At 44.7% G+C, this 18,584-nt stretch overlaps 2 protein-coding genes across 3 annotated transcripts in view; one reads left to right on the top strand and one right to left on the bottom strand.

The window, feature by feature from the left end:
• The window catches only part of LOC109863951 (dipeptidase 1-like), a 34,853-nt gene extending 28,920 nt beyond the window's left edge, over positions 1 to 5,933 (bottom strand). The window contains exon 1 of the mRNA XM_020444669.1: positions 5,810 to 5,933. The gene's annotated coding sequence lies outside the window, so the exon portion shown is untranslated. The remainder of the gene's footprint in view (positions 1 to 5,809) is intronic.
• The window catches only part of LOC109863950 (beta-1,4-glucuronyltransferase 1), a 29,818-nt gene that overhangs the window by 1,525 nt on the left and 9,709 nt on the right, over positions 1 to 18,584 (top strand). Inside the window, exons 1-3 of one of the 2 annotated variants that reach the window (XM_020444662.1) lie at positions 10,213 to 10,284; positions 12,590 to 13,593; positions 13,962 to 14,142. In XM_020444662.1, coding sequence (XP_020300251.1) covers positions 10,231 to 10,284; positions 12,590 to 13,593; positions 13,962 to 14,142 — 1,239 coding nt within the window. In that variant the 5' untranslated portion in view covers positions 10,213 to 10,230. Of the gene's footprint in view, positions 1 to 10,212; positions 10,285 to 12,589; positions 13,594 to 13,961; positions 14,143 to 18,584 lie in introns of those variants that run through there. The other variant, XM_020444661.1, reaches the window with a different exon arrangement.

Raw genomic sequence — 18,584 nt, 5'->3', positions numbered from 1 at the left:
AGAGAGAGAGAGAGAGAGAGAAAGAGAGAGGGGGAGAGAGAGAATCGAACGGCTTTGAAGTGGTGGCCGCCTCGCGGGCGTCCAACGCGGAACAACGGGAATTATCTTCTATTTCTCTCCCGTTTGCTCCTCATCCCCTTCGGTATCCGCTCGTGTTCATTCGTACCTTAACGCGCGCACATTCATACAAGGATATCTGACGATCCTTGTTGATTGGGACGCTTCAGGCGAGGCAATAATCGCGCCGGTAACCGGCACCATGAAAGCTGTCTTAATGAATTGACGCGGACGAGAAGTGTTGATACGCGCGCGCACGCTTCCGTATTCATCTCGTATTATCCCGTATAGTTCATCCGATACGTCTGCAATATTATGGACCGATTGTCGGCTTGTACTAATTACGCGAAGAAACGAGGCGACAGCTCCATTTCCGCCCTGATGAACATAGTGCAAATAGACTGCGTGTTAGACCGCAGATGTAAAACGTACTCCGCCGACTGATTTCGAGTGATATGGATGTAAAATGTAATATATTGTTAATTTTTGTAACAATATTACATCTCTCTTTTTCTGTTTACACATACTCTTACGTAACTATATAAAAAATTATGTAACGAATGAATAATTTTAAACTTTATTTTTGATTTTTTCGAGTCACTTCGGAAAGTTTTGTGAGAAATCTATTGTTTAAATTTACTTTAATAGATAATTTTTCATTGTTCAAGTATTATTTGTCCGTAAATTAATCTGCGCGATTTAATTGTTTTAATTTTTTTTCTAAAAGATCATCCTCTATACGATACTGCTAATATTTTACAGTATTAACATGCCAATGTGCGAAATTTCCTACCGAGTGGGAACACGGCTCGAGACAGAGAAACGTGGCGATTATCGCGTGCGTGACTGTTCGTAACAGCGAAATTGTAGCAGCTCACCTAATGACGTCCCATCGAAATAATTGCCCCGGCGACATAATTATTGCCCGTCTGACGCATAAACGAAGTTTCCCCGGATCCGAGCGATATAATTTTATTCATATTTCATGCTTCCATAAGTCTGTATATTTCATAAACGCTCGCTTCGGAATCGAGCGAGTGTTTTTTTTCTCTTTCTAATTGCAGATTCATCGCGCGTTAATTCGTCCACTCGACAACATTGCCCTGTTAATTATCGATACGGCTCATCACTCCGCCTGGCAATTATTAACGAATAAATCTAATAATTACCAGCGTTTCATTAACGACCGCGTCAATACCGGCGATTATTTATGTAAACTGCGATTATTTATGTTTTAATTGTGCAACGTTTATTATTGTATTTCCAGCGCGAAGTGTTGTTCTCTTTGTGACGAGCCGGTGTGTTCGTATCGCTCACTCTAATGGTTTTTACGCAAGTATTAACAATATGAGTGTTAAGTTCGTTGTGTCGGATAATTATTACGCTCGCAAAGAAAACATAATTATTATTAACTGAACGTGTAATCATTCATCGACCGACATGGTATAATAATCATGAAATTATAAAAAAAATATACAAAACTCATATCTTGCAAAACACCTGGTCTCAAATCTACATCGTTTTCATTTTACGTTTAATTTTTTTATAATATTGTAATATTCATCTTATTATAATTTTATAATATTCTAATGTTCATCTCATTGATCTGTTTACTAAAAATGTCAAAATATTGATGTTAGAAAGATGGCTGTATAACTGACGAGTATTACATACGAGATCGCTGTATTGAGGTCGACACGTCGGATGATGATTCGGAATGAATTCAGAATCAGCGGTGCGCGCTCAGACATTCGCACCGGTCAGAAACGCACCGCTGGACACTCGTACACCCGGTTTTTTGCGTCGTGTCGCGCCGTCGAATGAGCTGACGAAAATCAGCATCCGTATAATCCGCCGGATGCTTGATCGGCCAGCCCGGGGCGAAAATATAGAGTACTCGACGTGGATATACCGACCCCGAAACGACCAATTTATTCGCGGTCGAGTTACCCTTCTGTGCCACTGCTCGCGTTGATAGTATCTCCTGCCAGCCAGCAGTGTCCGAAATCGTTGGTTCGATCTGAACTATCGACCTCGCGTATTTGGGATGTTCGATAGAGAGACAGATTTTCCCCTTCCCCATCTCTCTCTCTCTCTCTCTTTTTCGATTGCTCGCTTTCGCTCTTTCTCGCGCGCTCACTCGTCAACCCCGTAACTTGTTTGATTTCAATCATTTTCGAGTGTTTTCAATACATTTTCCAAGTGTTTTCGATGCGAGGCACTGTCGAGCGCGACCAGGTATATTGTTTTATCGTTTCCGGCTGTTTTCAATGGATTCGTGATGCGTGGCGAACCGAAAAACGTTGCATTACCGTCGGCGTCGAACACCGACACCGCCGTCTGAAGTCCATCGCGCACCGGATAAATTATTATATATATATATATTTTTTTTTTTTTTTTTTTTTCAACATTCACGTTTCCATTCCACACGTCCGCGCTGGATCAGTCCGTTATTTTTGCGTGGATTGCCGCGAGGCCGATTCTAACGAAGCGCGATCTTGGCGTTATATACACGCGCGCACGCGCGCCGTTGTTGAACATGACCCGTGCGCTGCGTTTGATGAAGAGCCTTTATTAAAGAACAAACATGTACGTGTTAGCATTGCAATCGTTAGATATGATATTTGCAACTATTGAAATATAAAAGATAAGCGAAAGAGAGAGAGAGAGACAGAGAGAGAGAGAGAGACAGCAATTTTTAATCTTCCTCTTGAAAAAATTCTGAAAAAATGTTTTTTCCCGCGTTACACGCTCAAATTAACGCAGCTTCCAAACTATCCGGCATTATTTGATTTATTTTTATACAGATTGAGGGAATATCCGGAGGTTTACATTCCATTAAACGCGAGTTTGCCAAACATTTTTTCTTCTAATTAAGAGCCGGTATATTTGCGCAGACATTTCAAGTAAATTATTTTTAGAGAGCACAAAGAGAGTCTCCATTTCACAATTATTCACACAAAACGTAGATATATATATACGCATTGGTGTGTGTGTGTGTGTATACGTGTGCTTCAACAAAGTCATATTCGCAATTCAGAGTTTTCTCGAGAGACATAAAATGTTTTATTCATTCATTATATTACTCTTGGCCGATTCCTTGTGCTAGTAAGGTAGCGCTTCGTGCACGAGGAGCGATAATTACTTGGCGAGACGACTACGAAAGATGTCGACGTGATTTACATGTCTGAGAAACAGAAAACTCGAGAAGTAGGCTTGACTGCGTCCCTTCGTGTTTCCGAGTTGTCGTGGACTGCCGCCGTTTGCATCGTCGCCGGCTGTCGGTGACATGTCTTAGAATCGTAGCTTGTTTAATTATCCCGGCAGTTATGCAAAGCAAATACGTGCACCGGCAGGAAAATTGAAGATGCGCTAATTATAACGTAAAGACGCAAAAAGATGGGTTTGAGCGCGATGCGGGGTGAGAGGGAGAAATGGGAATAAAGACGAAAGAAAAGAGGAGGTGAGGGCGAAATGAAGAACTAGTTGCTTAATTGCAGTGGTTTCGCTTCCACTCGACGAGGATGACTCTCGTTCTTAACTCCCGCGACGATGATACACTTCTATCCGCGCGAGTTCGCGTTTCGTCGGATTTCCCTTTCAAAGCGCTTCAGTCATCGAAAGCGACTAACTAGCTTCTGCACTCATACGCAGTCGGTAATTACCCGACTAACGTTTCCGTGACTTAAGGATGTTCCTTACCAGAGTTACGGACTGCTGAAAAGCGAACCGGTAACATGAAGTAACACAAAAGAGTTTGAAAAAATATGTTCGCACGACATCCAACTGGAGAGAGAGAGGGAGAATCTTGCGCTCTCCTTCTTCAAAGTATCTCCGTGTAGTATCTCATTTTAAACATCATTATCCTGCCGAAGAGCAGGCAAATTAAAAAGAAGAAAAAACGATGAAAATTCAACACTGCGAAGTTACAGATAAGAAATTCAATTTTGCAGAATGAATTCCCGTCGATTCTCCTTGTTAATCCACTTATTTTCCGCCGATGAGAGATGACGTGGAAATTTATTAGCAGATAACGAAGTCTAGCGTATACTTTCGTGAGCAAACGCGCGCGCGCGCGCGCCGGAAGTACGCTAGACGGATCCGAAGAGCAAGAGAGCAACTGAACGGTAACACTGAAAGGGTGGCGCCGGAATGATAGAGTGATTTTTTATCAGCGCCTGTTTAGCATAAAACGACTCACGAGGTATCGAAATTCCGCGCCCGCTGTCGACAGATAGCACCGCGTTCATGAGAGAAAGAGAGCGAGAGTGAGAAAGAAGGAGCGAAAGAGTTCGATAATAGGCACGTCGTCGGCCTATCTGCTTTGGTGAGAGAGAGGGAAAGAGAGAACCGGGTGAGATTCGTTTATTATCGCGAACCGCATCTCTCTCGAATAGCCCTTTTCAACTGGTGTATCCGGTGGTTGGCGGTAACCGGAGGGCGAAAAACGAAGGGAAGAGAGAAAGAGAGCGAGAGAGTGAGTTTCAAAGAATTTCCAATTCTCAGCTTTTCAGTGGCGCCTTCGACGTAGCGCCCGTGCGCGAGATGGGTTACCGTAATGAATGGCATTCAGTTTATTCTCGAGCTAAGTTACGTTGCAACGCGCGCCCGCGCCTTCGACGGTTGCGAGCCGCACGGCGGCGGCGGTTGCATCCAGGCACTGAACCAGAAATAAAATGGGACTGTGGCGAAATTGAAAGGCGGAATTTAGCCTTTATCCGTTATCTGCACGCGAAACTTTGCACTCTCTCTCCCTCCCTCCCTTCCATACCTCTCTCTTTCTATCTTCCTCGCTCTTGCTTTTTCTTTCATTTTATAGGTCTGCATTTCACCTTTCTTTTATGTCATTCTGTAACGGCGTATTCCGATACAAAATGGAATGAAGAAGGGTTTATTGTATATATATGTTATAGGATGACAAGATATAAAATAGAAATATATTTGTTAAGATAAATCAAATAGATGGAATGCAATTTAAAAGTTTTTCTAGATACCAAACAAAAATTGATACTAAATTGAAAAACGAGCTAATAAAATATATAAAGATAGCCAGCAAAATTATTCGTAAGAGAAATATTGCTTCTGTCGTATTCTGATTCTCTAACGTATTCCGTTAATAAAAATAAAACAAGAACAATCGGATTTTTTTCGCAATCTCACGGGGAAACACGCGTACGAGGAAAGATTTTTCCATGGGAAATCACTCGCGATATTAGGAACAGTACACACATCAGTTATCTAAACCGGATCTCGAACGGAATTCGAAACGTCAGGAAACGAAAAAAATTGCGCGCGAGAGAGAGTCACGCGGATCTCACGGGATGGTCGCGCGGTACGGAAGCACGTTCGTGCTGCGTGTAACTGCGTTACAAAAGTAATTTCGCACGGAAACTGAGCGCGCACTACAGGTCGGAATAAACAATCGACAATCCTCCGTAATCCCCTGTTGTCCGTTGAATTACAGAGTATTATTGATGTGTGCACGTGAAATTTTTCTGGTTGCTCGTTCGGGGTCATTCCGTGCGGGAATGTAGAACTTTAAAGGATTTGCGTTTTAAATTCGATTCCACCAAGCATTTTTAATATGTCCGTTGCATTGTGACGGAAAAATTTCGATCAACAAAAATTTTCGAATCGATCTAATCGTAAAATACGATTTTATATATTATTTAACTTGTGAATTGTTTTTTTTTTTTTTTTGTGATTAAGACACGCGTACGAAAAATTAACAAATTAAAAGATATCCACTTACCGTAGTTTACTTTGTCGATATCTAACAACAGTTTGAGTTTAAGGTGTACGTACTTAAATAGCTCGACAATTTTTATAATGTAGACAGAAAGATCGATCAAACAGCTTGATCTTTGCGTGGAACGGAAACTTGCTTTTCGCGAGTCGTGCGCGAAGGCGGGAACCACAGCCTAAGTACACAATTTGATAATGGGTTAGCTGTGTAATGTGCACACATTTGCCGGTCGGTCCCAGCCGGTACACGCTCTCGCGCTACACGCTGCAGACTGAATCAGTGATAACAACGTGTTCGCATAATCAATCATGCCCGGTGACTCCACCTTCCGCACACAAGCGCCGCCCGTGCCGCCTCCATCAGTGCTTCACATACCGCTACGTACTCAGGCTCCGGGATACATCGTCGGCTCTTCGTGTGAAGAAACGTGTGTGTATCCCCGTATGCGTTAGGGCAAGCAGCTACTACTAGAATGTGCACACGAGTTTCCCGTCGTGCTCGAATTACCACAGGTCGTCGGAACTTCGTACACCGTTGATGAGCGACGCGCTTCCTCATCGAGGACGGCTTTCGGCCCCGTGACCCGTAATCGATACGTTCGATCATTCGCAAGAACGTGGGCGTCTCATCGCCGCAAGCGAAACCATTGCACAACACATTGAATCTGACCGGCAAATATAAAATCGAGTTTCTCCCGTGCAAAGATTTTTGTTTTTAACGCGTTAGAAGTTTAAGAATTGCCACCAATATTTTTTCAAAGAGAAAGGTTGTTTTATTTACAAATATGTCACTTACAAGAATGTTACTTGTGACTATATGTTGCACTGCAATATTAATTACTTTGCACGACATATTGTTAATGCTTTGGACCGACTGGGGCGCAACGTGTGACTCGAGTTCTGTTTAAGGGCGATTTGTATAAGGCTAAAAAAGGAGTTTGAAATGTGAATTTCGGACTGACGAAAAGATAATTGTTGATAAATAAATCTAGTTTCCAATTACACGCAGCACGAACGTGCTTCCGTACGCGCGACAATCCCCAAGAGATCCGCGTGACTCTCGCGCACAAGTCTCTACTTTTTTTATTTAAGACTTTTAGGGATATCAACGATAGATGCGTAAGATGTCTCAATCTTCTCAAATAAATCGTTGTAAGATACGTTAGTTCGCAGATTAGATGCATTAGTCCGCAGATAAATCGTCGTTAGATAAGTTAGTCTGTAGATTAGATGCATCAGTCTCTGGCGTCGTACAAGATAAAATAAGAGATCGAAATTTTCTTGAGGTAACGCGTGTTTCTCACAAAAACTGTGTGTATGTACCTTTTTTGCTGTAGTTTTTCTCTATTTTTCTTTTTCAGTCACCCCGTTGTTTTCGAGCTTGTTACATTTGTGTAAATGCTCTTTTGCCTACACAGCCTCGGGAATGAATATCGACGAAACGCACTCACACGCTCTCTTTTTCTCCTCGATGTTGTTCGACCGATGCGCGATGTTGATCGGCCACGACGACGCAAAGCGTAGATTCCGGATTATCGATCTTTCTCTTTCGTCTCCTTCACGTGAACTGTTCGCCGCCGCCGCAATCGCTGCGTATTTGCAAACGACGTGCACACGAGCGTCCGTTGCTTACCGTACACGGCGCGTCGGTTTATCAGAGAACGATGCCGCTCTGTGGCGGACCACTCGCCGAACGTTTGATGTTACTGTGTGACGTTGACCGGATTTCACGAACAAGTGTGATGAGATCAGCGGGAGATCATCTGCGCTCAAACAGCTTGGGGGAACTAGAAAGCTCGTGGGAGAAAGAAACGTCATCTTGCGCCCGAAGAAAGAACCATTATATATACGTACATATTTCGAATCTCATACATATATATATATATACACACACACATATACACACAAACTTGAATCCATCTACTCGAATGTGATACGCCAAGTCGAAACGATTTCTCGGAATCAATTCAGCGATTCAATTAAACTCCTGCAATCTTCAAAGGTCAATCGGGACACGCCGATCTTGACGAGATTGCCGAGTTCCACTACGCGTCGGCGGATCGTCTTTAATCGACTTGCAGAGAGAGAGAGAAAGAGAGAGAGAAAGAGAGTTCCTTCTCTCGTCTCTTTGGAAAGCTGGGAAATATTAAATTCCCGCTCTCTTTATATGCGATGGCGGCGGCCGCGACGGAAAAAAGGATAAGAGGATAAGAGAGCCGGACCAGCCGTCGTGGATGGTCCTCGAAGAGAACGCGGATTCGGAACACTTCCGAATGCACATCCCAATGCATTCTGATATTAGCGTGCGACGCTGCAGACGCGAGAGGTTACCGTCCTCTCTTGCAATTGTAATGAGCTACGTCCGCTGCGCGCGACGTAGGGATTTGCCGGCAGTAATAGTATGCAAACATCCTTCTGCGGCGGGAACACGAGGACCTCCGCGCCTCTTTCCCACTTTTCCCGTCGCAACCGTGCGCGCGACGTCACGACGAGTTAATACATCTGCCCGCACGGACACGGAGAAAGACAACCGCGGGATGCTTGTTCTCTCTCGCTCGGCTGCGCGTCGACGACGGCAGAAATTTTCTCGCCGTTTTACACCGCGCCGTTGCATGGCCGCAACGCGGCTCGGGAGAAAGGCGAGTTTTCCGCTCTTCGCGTTGTAAAAATCTCTGCAACTGATGTCTCTTCGCCGCCGACGCGTTCCGTCCTTCCGCAGACATCGGCGCACATGTGCGCGGAAGGACATCGTAACGAAGAAACATCCTGGTTTGTAATGCGATACGCGCGGAAAAGCGCTTTTTTAAAACATACAGTCTCTCTTATCTCTTCATGAAATCTCTTCATTATTTTAAAAAACATTTATTGTTGCACACAAATTTAAAACTGAGAAATTTATATTAAAAAAAAAAACTATTAATAAAAGTTGCAGAAACATTTGTGAAACATATCTTTCTATTTGCAAGTTTAAATATGTTTTTCTCCAAATTTATATAAATATTAACTTTCGCGCGTGACTGAAACACACGTCTCGTGGATTTTCTGATATCGCGTTTTTTTTTTTTTTTAGCAAAAGCGCGCGCCGCGATGTTTGCTTTCTCATTTCAACGCGATATTTTTATGAATTCTCGTGTCGCGACGTGTCGTTTACGCGAACATCTTTCCCGCGCGGTTGTATTCTTTTGTATTCAAAACAAAGATGATTGCGCCGTCGAGACGGTCGCGTGCGCTTTTTTTCGCAATAATGACACGACAAGCAGCGAAATGGAACGAAAACATAGCTGTGGAAAAATCGCGTTTGTCGAACAAATTATAAGAAAATAGTTATGACGAAGAGTTGGCGCGTCGCGCGTACACCACCGTCGCGCGCGGTTGTGTAAAATAGCGCTCTTTCTCTGCACTAAGAAAAATATAGTAACGTCGGAGTTTGCAAACTACAGTCATCCCGCCGCCATCGCTGTTTTAGACAATTCTGCGAAAGCAGCAGGATCTTTTTTTCATTTTTTCCCGTAACGCGCATTTAGCGGCTATCTGCAGCTTACGCGCGCGCGACGAGCGAGCGGCGCCGTGTCGTGTTCAAATATTATTTGCAAAAAACGCCTAGCAAACGTCGAAAAAGTAAACATACGTTGCTAGTTTGCGGGCGCGCTCCAAACAACTCGGGCTCAATAATACAATAAAACTGCAGTATTCGCCGATACTAGCGATATCGGCGTTGAACAGTTTTTTTCCGCGCGTGTTAACATTGCATTTTCTTTACACTGCAACATTGCTAAAATGTTTTTGAAAGTTTTAATTAAAATAATATACGTACATACGTTGCTTACTTGCTACGTATGTATACGTGCGAATTATTTTATTCAACTTCTGCATGCGAGATGCACGTGTTTTGAATTCACCAAACTATATAATCGATCGGAAATAGAAGATATATAAGTCGAGCAAATAATACGAGGGGCTCTTGTCGACGCGCGATTCCGCATTTGCGAGCTGGCTTACGCGGAAATATCACGGAAAACATTATTCGTTCTTGCTGGTTTTCAACGGGCGTCACACACCCGTTGACGCGAAGCGGCGCTGTGGATGCGCCTTCGAGTCGTCAAACATTTGCGTTCGCTCACATCCACCGGGGGGATACAGGCTGCAAACCGCACCGCGATAGAAGAGCGTGTAATGCGCCGTCGGATATACCGAAGCGCGTTGCAAACACGTACGAGCTCCGCACACAAGCTGTAACTCACGGGAACGTGTAACATCGCGCCGAGTACATTACGCGAGCGAGTCGTTCCGCGCGCGCACACGGCGCTCTAATGCATTCGATATCCGCTCTCGCAAGTCGGTCAAGGCTCCTCCAGAAGATGCATTTCCACTCGAGACTTTCTTCTCGCGCGCGCGGGGCAAGACCGGCGCCGTCGGTTCGAATGGCCAATGCATTTCGCCCGTCAGTGGTCGACGCGGAGAGGCAGGGTTTCTTCGTATAGAGTGAGTCGAATGGTGAAGGGAATGATTTATCTCCCACGAGTGCGAAGATTTTAACCCTCTCTCGAGTATTAGTTCCGCCGGTTGAACATCCAGACGGGAGAAAGGGAGGCCGCGAGACGGTTCTTATCGGTGTGTATATAATTTTCCGTGGTTTATCGACACACATTTAGCGGGTAAGTCACCATTTGCCCGCGCCAAACTTGCTGCGGCGAGATATACTTACGACCGACGTTTACGGTTCGCGGGGGCAACACATTGTCCCCCAAGGCGCATTAGGGCGGATTTCCCGCGTCGATTGAGTTGGCGCCGCAGTGATTTTTGCCGGTTGTGTTTCGCTATATCGTTATTCGAAATCCCGCGACAAGCAGCGCTCGACATGCGCGAAGTTTCCGCCGTTGAAGTTGAGTTTGTGAAACTTTAGTGGGAAAGTAGAACGCAAGAGATCCGCAACCGGATTTAAAATATTTATTGAAATGAGAATATAAATAAAATTGCAAACCTCGGTCGAAGCGAGGAGAAAAGGAATCTCTTTTTTAATCACATATTTTGTGACGGATGTAAATATTTAATCGGATTTTTTAGATCGATATCGTCGTATCCAAACTGAAATAAGAACGAAATATTGGAATTATTACTGCTTTGAGAGAAAACAAAATTTGATATCTATTTTACGCGAGTGGCGTTCAGATATGATTTCATCTCTATGAGAGAGCAGCTGTGTTGTTTTATTATAAAAATAAAATTGAGAGTTTGCGCGCGCGCGCAATTGAAATTGCAGTTTTGTAGTTTTGAAAAAAATTTTCATTACGAATAATATTATACGAGAATGCGAATACGAAAAAAAAAACAGATTTTTTCATGCAATAGTTTTGCCTTTTAATTTCTGACATTGAAAGTTGTTGCTCTCCTTTTTTCCCGGTGCAAGGGCTGATTTTTGCAATAGATTTTCACCGGAGTAGCGAAGCTAGCTCGGTAATTAGGACGGCAAAGTGGCCCTTGTGCTCTGCACTCGACAGTCACGACAGACCGTTGTCGGTAAGTTGCTCGGCAGTTTGTTTTCGCCGCTGGTCGAACCACTTCCACTGGTTTGTTTAAAAACAACACCGGCCCGTTGCGGTGTTATCGTAAGTTCTTCGCCTGGAACACCCGCCAGGGATAATCTCCCTATTTATAGAAGAGGGCGAAGAGTATCCCCAGTTTAAACGGGACCCAGCTCGGCTTCCTTGACTTCTCTCGTAAATACGTGCAAAAGATATAATCGGATTACACGTTTTGATACGTTCCGAGACGTTTGTAATACAACGCGCGCTTAACTGTATTTTACACCCGGGTGTATTTTCTTGCCGTTCGCCTTAGTTCTCGCGTTTCAGTCGCAATCGATATTTTTGTTCGTCTCGGATTAATAATTCGAGCGAATGTTCAGCAACTGCCAGGCAAGAATATTTTACAAAAACCTCTGTTACTTTGTTTTTAGTTTTAACTTAAAAGGAATTTAATATCTCTCTCAATTTTACATCTCAAATTTCTGCATTTTACTGAGTGTGAGTGAGTAACGCAGTTCGCAAACAATCTTCGAATAAATAACACATTTTACATGCGTATTTTTCACCGTTTTTCTTCGATTCGCTTTACTCGAGGTAATCTTTTTCAAAACGTTGCTCCGCCGCCGGGTGAGATGGGATGGGGCGAGGGACTAATGCGAGATTCGTCGTCACACGACGACCTCATCTCTCGCCTGCGATCTAGTTTATTCCGCTCACGTATCCCTATGAAATTATTCACGCTAGCCGGCGACACATTGTGCCTCGCGGTTCTGAGAGAATAAGTGGCGAACATAAAACGCGGAGGGAGCCGCGCTCCTTAACGCGAAACGCGGCTACGACGGGAACACACTATATTCGCCTCACGATTATTTTCTTCGTCATGTTTTCGCCACGTGATTCGGCGAGATCACACCAGTCTAGTAGCGGTCGCAGAAGCGATCTCCGCGTTTCTTCGCGCGGCGGAGATTAGTTACTACATATATTTCTTTCCCTTCTCCTACCGCGAGACCGCGGTGTATCATTCTGCTAGTCTATTCTGAAAATGGATATTCTAAGATAGCGCGCCAGACTATCTCTATGAGATTTGATATTTATAGCTTCGCTTGTAAGAGTACATGTGATACATTATTTGTATTTCGCCAAATGGTTGATTCAAAAATTCATTTCCTTCGACATCGATGATGTCGAAACCCTTCAGAAACGATTTCACCGCTCGTGCAAAATAACGAGCGTTAAGTCGCGCGTCTGTTTCTCGCTTACAGCTGGGATGCCGACCGTGGAATCTCAGTCTGACGAGCGTCATTATCCTGGCGCTGTCGAACATGCTGCTGACGTTTCTGCTGCTGCAATCGGAGACTTGCGCGCCCGGAGCAATTCCGCGAGAGGTGGAGGTCAGCGCGGTCACCGACTGGAATCTTGGCAACCTCATCAAGCAGGAGCAACAGCAGCAGCCACCGCCACCGCCGCCCCCGCCATCGCCGGACTGCATCACGCAGGATTACCAGTCGACGTCACTTGACGCAGACATCCTCAAGCTGGATATTAAGCTCGGCAGATGGGACGCCCGGCGGTTATTCCGCACCTTCGATTCGGTGCTGGTCGGCAACCGGTTCAGCGAACTGTCGCAGACCTATCGAGTGTGTTTGGCCACGCAGAGCTCCGTGGAAAAGCTACATTCGCTGGTGCAGGTCGCCTTGCACTGGACCGGGCCGATGTCGGTGGCGTTGTACGCCGCCGGCGACGAGGAATTCGAAGTGCTACAACGTTACCTGGTGTATTTGAGACGTTGCTACGAATCCATCCGCGAGAGGGTGATCTTCTCTCTGGCCGTGCCGAGAAAACGACCGCCTAAAAAGCAGCCGCGCGTCTTCGAGCTGCCGAACGTCGTCGATTGTGCCAAACCAGAGGCCACCCTGACTCAGCTCGCCAATCGCATCCCGAGCGAACAGACCATCTGGAGAACCCGTAACGTCTATCCGCAGAATCACATGCGCAATCTAGCGCGCAAGAACTGCCAGACGGATTACGTGTTCCTGACTGACGTCGACATCGTGCCGAGCTTCAATCTGACTGCCGCCCTCGACGAGTTCCTCAGAAGCGACGACTGTGATAAATGCGCCTACGTAATACCCACGTACGAGCTGGACACGCGCGTGAGGTTTCCCCAGAACAAGACGGAGTTGGTCAGGCTGGCAAGGAAGGGCCTGGCCAGACCCTTTCACCAGAAGGTCTTCATACACAATCAGTTCGCAACGAACTTCACGAGGCAAGTGATCCCGTTAAACGTCATTATTTCAACAATTGCTTCTCGGTCACAAAGAGCTTTAATTATAAACCGACTATAATTTATTACCGTTATTGTACACTGTTACTCGATGTTATAATTATCTATAGTCAATCTAATATTCAACGAGTTGAAATCACGATTGAAACACCGCGACGGTGTTAATTCGTAACAGTTTTCCAATAATAACTCAAATGTTATATACGCGTTATTTTAACACCGACCGTTTAAGTGTATTTTCTCATTTCTCGAGAATTATTTATCGATTGTAATCCATATTTGATCGCGTGGTGCAAAATGCGAAGCATGAATTGTTAACTGAGTGTAAAAGAGAACGCTTTATTTTATAGGTGGCTGCAGGACGTGTCGCCGAGCCATAAATATCACGAGAACGTGAAGACCGGCAGGGTCTACGTTAGTCACGACGTGACGAATTTCGAATTCCTTTACGAGCCGTTTTACGTGGCGAAGGATATCGTGCCGTCCCACGATGAGAGGTTTATGGGATACGGATATACGAGAAATACCCAGGTACGCGATATTTCCTAAGATACGTCCGCTTTTTTTCTTTTTTTTTTTTTTTTNTTTTTTTTTTTTTTTTTATTCTACTTTCGCGCGCCATCCGCGCGTAACGAATACGTTAGCAGACGGCAGTAGAATCGAAAATGCAATTTCGCCCAAGCAACGAGATAACATAAAACGGCACAACGCGCGAAAGTTTACGTTCGATTGAAAGGTGTGAGAAGAAGAGAAGAAGGAATCGGCGTATCTCTTTTTGCTAATGTGTGAAAATACTCGTATTAGAATAAGACAAGCACGTCGCGTAATCATGCAACGTTATTCAACAATACACACATCCGAGTCGGTCAGCGCAGTAGTAGCGTAAACATAGTCTGGAATGTAATAGAAAATGACCTGAATTGAAACTGCTCTCACGGCAACATCACGGTATTCACGATATTCGCGATGAAAGAACGCGCGCGCACAGGAGTGATAAAGAATATAAATGGCTCAGATTCGAATGCGACAATGATAATTGCACGAGTCGCGATGCGGTATTTTATACCGCGCAAACTGGTTTATCCCAACGTCGCCAAAGCGAAAGGTATTCCATCGAAAATTAATATACCTTTCGGAGTATTAATGGAATTAGCGAATATAAATGGCAATAATGGAGCTGCAGCCACACCGGCCATTATCGCGTTTTCACGCTCGTCTGTAAATAGACGATACGAGTTACACTGAAAGATGCACATTATACGGGGGATGTTAACGGTAAAAGCGCGTATACATATTGTGTTACGTTTTGTCAGCAAACGCGCGAAATGGAATTACCGTAAATACATATATATATATACATCGCAAAATCTCGAAAACGGAGGGTGGTGAGGGCTGATTGTGAGTCGCGGAGGAGGTCACACGAACGTGTAGCGGGTTGCCCATAAAGTTTCCCATTAAACGAGGGCGCACGTTCGCGAGATGGCGGTGTAAAACGGGAGGAAACTGCGAGAAAGGGATGTGTGTGCGCCCCGATGGATGCGGGTTCGAGGCAGGGAACTCGAATGAGCGTATCCTCGCGCGCATTAATTAAATTACATATTATTATTGCCGAGCCGTTATCGGGCGACGAAGGCTCGTTTTGCCCAAACGGACATTATTCAATTTAAACTTGAACGCATCTCCGGCCGCGTAATCGAACGTTCTCGCACGCCGGCGCGCAACCGTCGCAAATTGCGTTTGCTGATGTGCCGTGTTCGGGCGCGCGTCAACCCTCGCGTGAATCACGAAGAATCGCAAATTTCTCAGACAACATCAAACTTCCAAATTTCATCGCGTCGTAGTTTGCCGGAAATCACGTCACGCGGAAACTTTAATATCTTTGGCTAATCGATATCGTTAAATGATTTAAAAGCAAACAAAAAGGAAGGAAGAAAATAACGTATACCTCTCTGATACGTTTTTTCACAGAGATTCAATTGTGAAGCTTTGTGTTTTTCTCTTCGCATTGTTTGAACGCAGTTGCAAGAGAAATCCTGACAGATAAAACTGCACAGCGGTCTTTAAAACGTTGGACCTTTTCGTTCATTCGGTCTGTGCTTTCAGTCTATGCGCAATGCTTTGCATACTTTCTCCGCGCGCATAGACGTTCATTCACGATGTGGCACGCGAATCCCGCGTTGTTTCGACGGTGTGTGTTTTTGACTCCCACGGCGGAAATAACTAAATTCCATCGTGCGGCGAAAATTCGGCGAAAAGAGGGAGCCGCATTTCGTAAAACGAAGTATGCGAACTACCGACGGCAATAAAACGTGCATAAATCCCGCGTACACCCGCGGCCTAGTCGTCGACGCGAACAGTATAGCGCTCGACCCTTGTATGTTTCGCGACGTGTGCGATGGTGATGCGGCCGGTACAACACGCCACCGCGGATAGCGGAAGTACGTACACGTACATTGATGTTCACGCGTCTCTTCTGCGATCCGCGTCGCTCAACATCCATTCATCCTTCTGGGCGAAGGAGTGAAAATGGTATCGTTCATTTACCCTTCCATTGTCCTCGGGCAAAAGCCCGAGCGAGAGACCATCTTATTTCCGCCGCATATAACGCTCAGGACCCAGCTCGGTCTTTTGGAAATATAAAGTCTGATTCTATTGTTCTTTCTTTATTGTTTGAAAATTTTCTTTGTTTCTCTCTTTTTGTTCTATATAAAAACAAAAAATATTCGATTTACATGTGCGCATACACTTGTGTATGTAGATTGCTTTCAGAGTACGATTGACTTAATTAATCCGAGCGTTACGTTCGTTCGAAATTCAAAACGCCGACTTTTCCGTCGCCACACAGGCAAACGGCGCAACATCCGCTGGCGGTTTTATTTCCGCGTTAATTAATCTTCGGTTGTTCCCGTATACAATGCGCGCGGACAATGCGGTACGCGCCATAATCGCGATGCAATTACGCCGGTTTCCCGGCTCGGCCCTCGATTGCCTCGCTAAAATGAGCATGTTAATTGCCGATCGATTCGTTAATTCTCCATGCCGGCCTCCCCGCGTAACCTTTGTCCGGGGCTTAACGTTCCCTCGATACAACCTTCAATTACCAGTCGACGCACCAGGGCGATTGTCGACGCGCGGGCCAATATAAAGGATTTGGCCGGCGGACCGGTGATGCGCGTGGCACGCGCGCCCGCCCGCCGCTCCGTTCCGGACTTTCGTGTTCGTGCATCGCCGATCGATCCTGTCATCGCCGCGATTCGACACGCCGGCGTAGTCGAGAACTCCCCCCTCGGGAGATTCTTTATTGTCGTATTTGTCGAGCCCGCGTCGATCGCGCCGAACCGCACGCCCCGTGGCTTGATATCTCATCAGTCCGGCGTTATCGGATTCATTCGCGGATCCCAGAGCTGGCGTACCGCGATAAGTGCGATAAGCCGTGGCGCGCGCAGCGTTCGAGAGCGTGAAAGGAAAATAAGAGTATCAAAATAACTCAAGATTCATATTATAAATCGTGATTTTAAAATAATGATATAAATATTTAGTTCTTATTAGCAAGAGAGATAAGAGTTTAATGAAAAATAATCTAATATAACTTCGCAAACGAAAACTGTAAAGAGAAAAGAGGGAAGATTGATATTCTTACACTGCGATAACTAATTTGAAAGCGAAACACAAGTAGCTCGATGTAGCCATTCGCTTTCGCGAAGGACACTAATAATGAATCAAGAAGAAGGATTGTCGATTGATAAATTGTTATGTATACTATGTAGAAGCGTGCCAGAGAGAAGTTCGAATTCGCCAGCACTTTACGAGAGGTGTATTTTGTTCGTGCCGTATTACATGACGGCGGCACACATCTCATTCGCTATCTAACACTTCGTTTCTTGTCGCTAGTCGATCCATTATCCACTATCGCTCCAAGCTAATCCATAATGGGCGATACGCTCGACTCGAGGACGTAGTACGGGAACCAGTTTGGCTCTAGATGGTGCCGCGAAGAAGTGGCACCGAAGTGGCGCACGCGAACGCAGATGACTGCAATCAAATCGGAAACGAGATAGTTCGTTCTAGACGCTTCACCGTAGCAGTCACTCACTTGTGATTGAGCGATTTTGCCGTCCGGAGTCGTAAATCAAAGACGGACGCGAATAGAACGATCCGATTGCCTGAGCCGGTCGCGAACAGACGAGACCGGCTCTTTTGATCGTTTGCAATTCACCGGAAATCACGAGAGATGGACTTCGAACTCACGAACAACATAGTTGTTGTGAGCAGGAGAGAAAAAAAAACAAATCGTCGAAGATGCAAAACTAAAATTTATGCGGAGTTTGTTGTTCTTCGCGTAACCGTAAGTTTAATTATTTTTCAGAAAATAAATCAAATCTGTTGTTTTCGAACTTGCGTTTACCAACTTGTTTGTAGTTATCATATTTCTCATTAAAAAAATCCATAAATAATGTAACGCAAATTGCACGGTTTTGAGTCGAATGTATCGCATCTATTGATACCTTTCTTGCGATTGGTTGGTTGATTGATCGAGTCAAGTCGAGTCGAATTGAATCGGTAAATTGAGAGAGTAAATGATGACAAAAAAGCGATTTTGACAGTTCATCGTATAGGTAGAGAAAATTAAAATCGTGACTAAAATAAGGTCACGTGATAGGGAAAAGAGTAAAAACACTACGTGACTATACTTTAGTTACGTGTCTTTAAAAACGTAATGTCGGATAATTCAACAAGAAGTATAATTTTCGCCTGGTTAATAAGTAATGTCGGATAATCCGACAAGACTTATCATTTACTAAACCTTTGCTGGTCATTGACCTTTCGGTACAGGCCATTGATCTTTCGTTACAGGTCATTAACCTTTCGGCAAAGGTCACTGACCTCTCGTTAAAAGTCATTGATCTCTCCTTTAACGAAATTACTTATTGGCCAAGCGAACATTAATTTTTCGTCGGTTTCTTCGACATTAC

Source organism: Pseudomyrmex gracilis, unplaced genomic scaffold (assembly GCF_002006095.1).
Source record: "Pseudomyrmex gracilis isolate BER0280 unplaced genomic scaffold, ASM200609v1 scaffold_15, whole genome shotgun sequence".
In the NCBI taxonomy this organism is placed as follows: domain Eukaryota; kingdom Metazoa; phylum Arthropoda; class Insecta; order Hymenoptera; family Formicidae; genus Pseudomyrmex; species Pseudomyrmex gracilis.
Note: the sequence above shows the minus strand (reverse complement) of the source record. Positions and strands in the feature narration are given on the sequence as shown.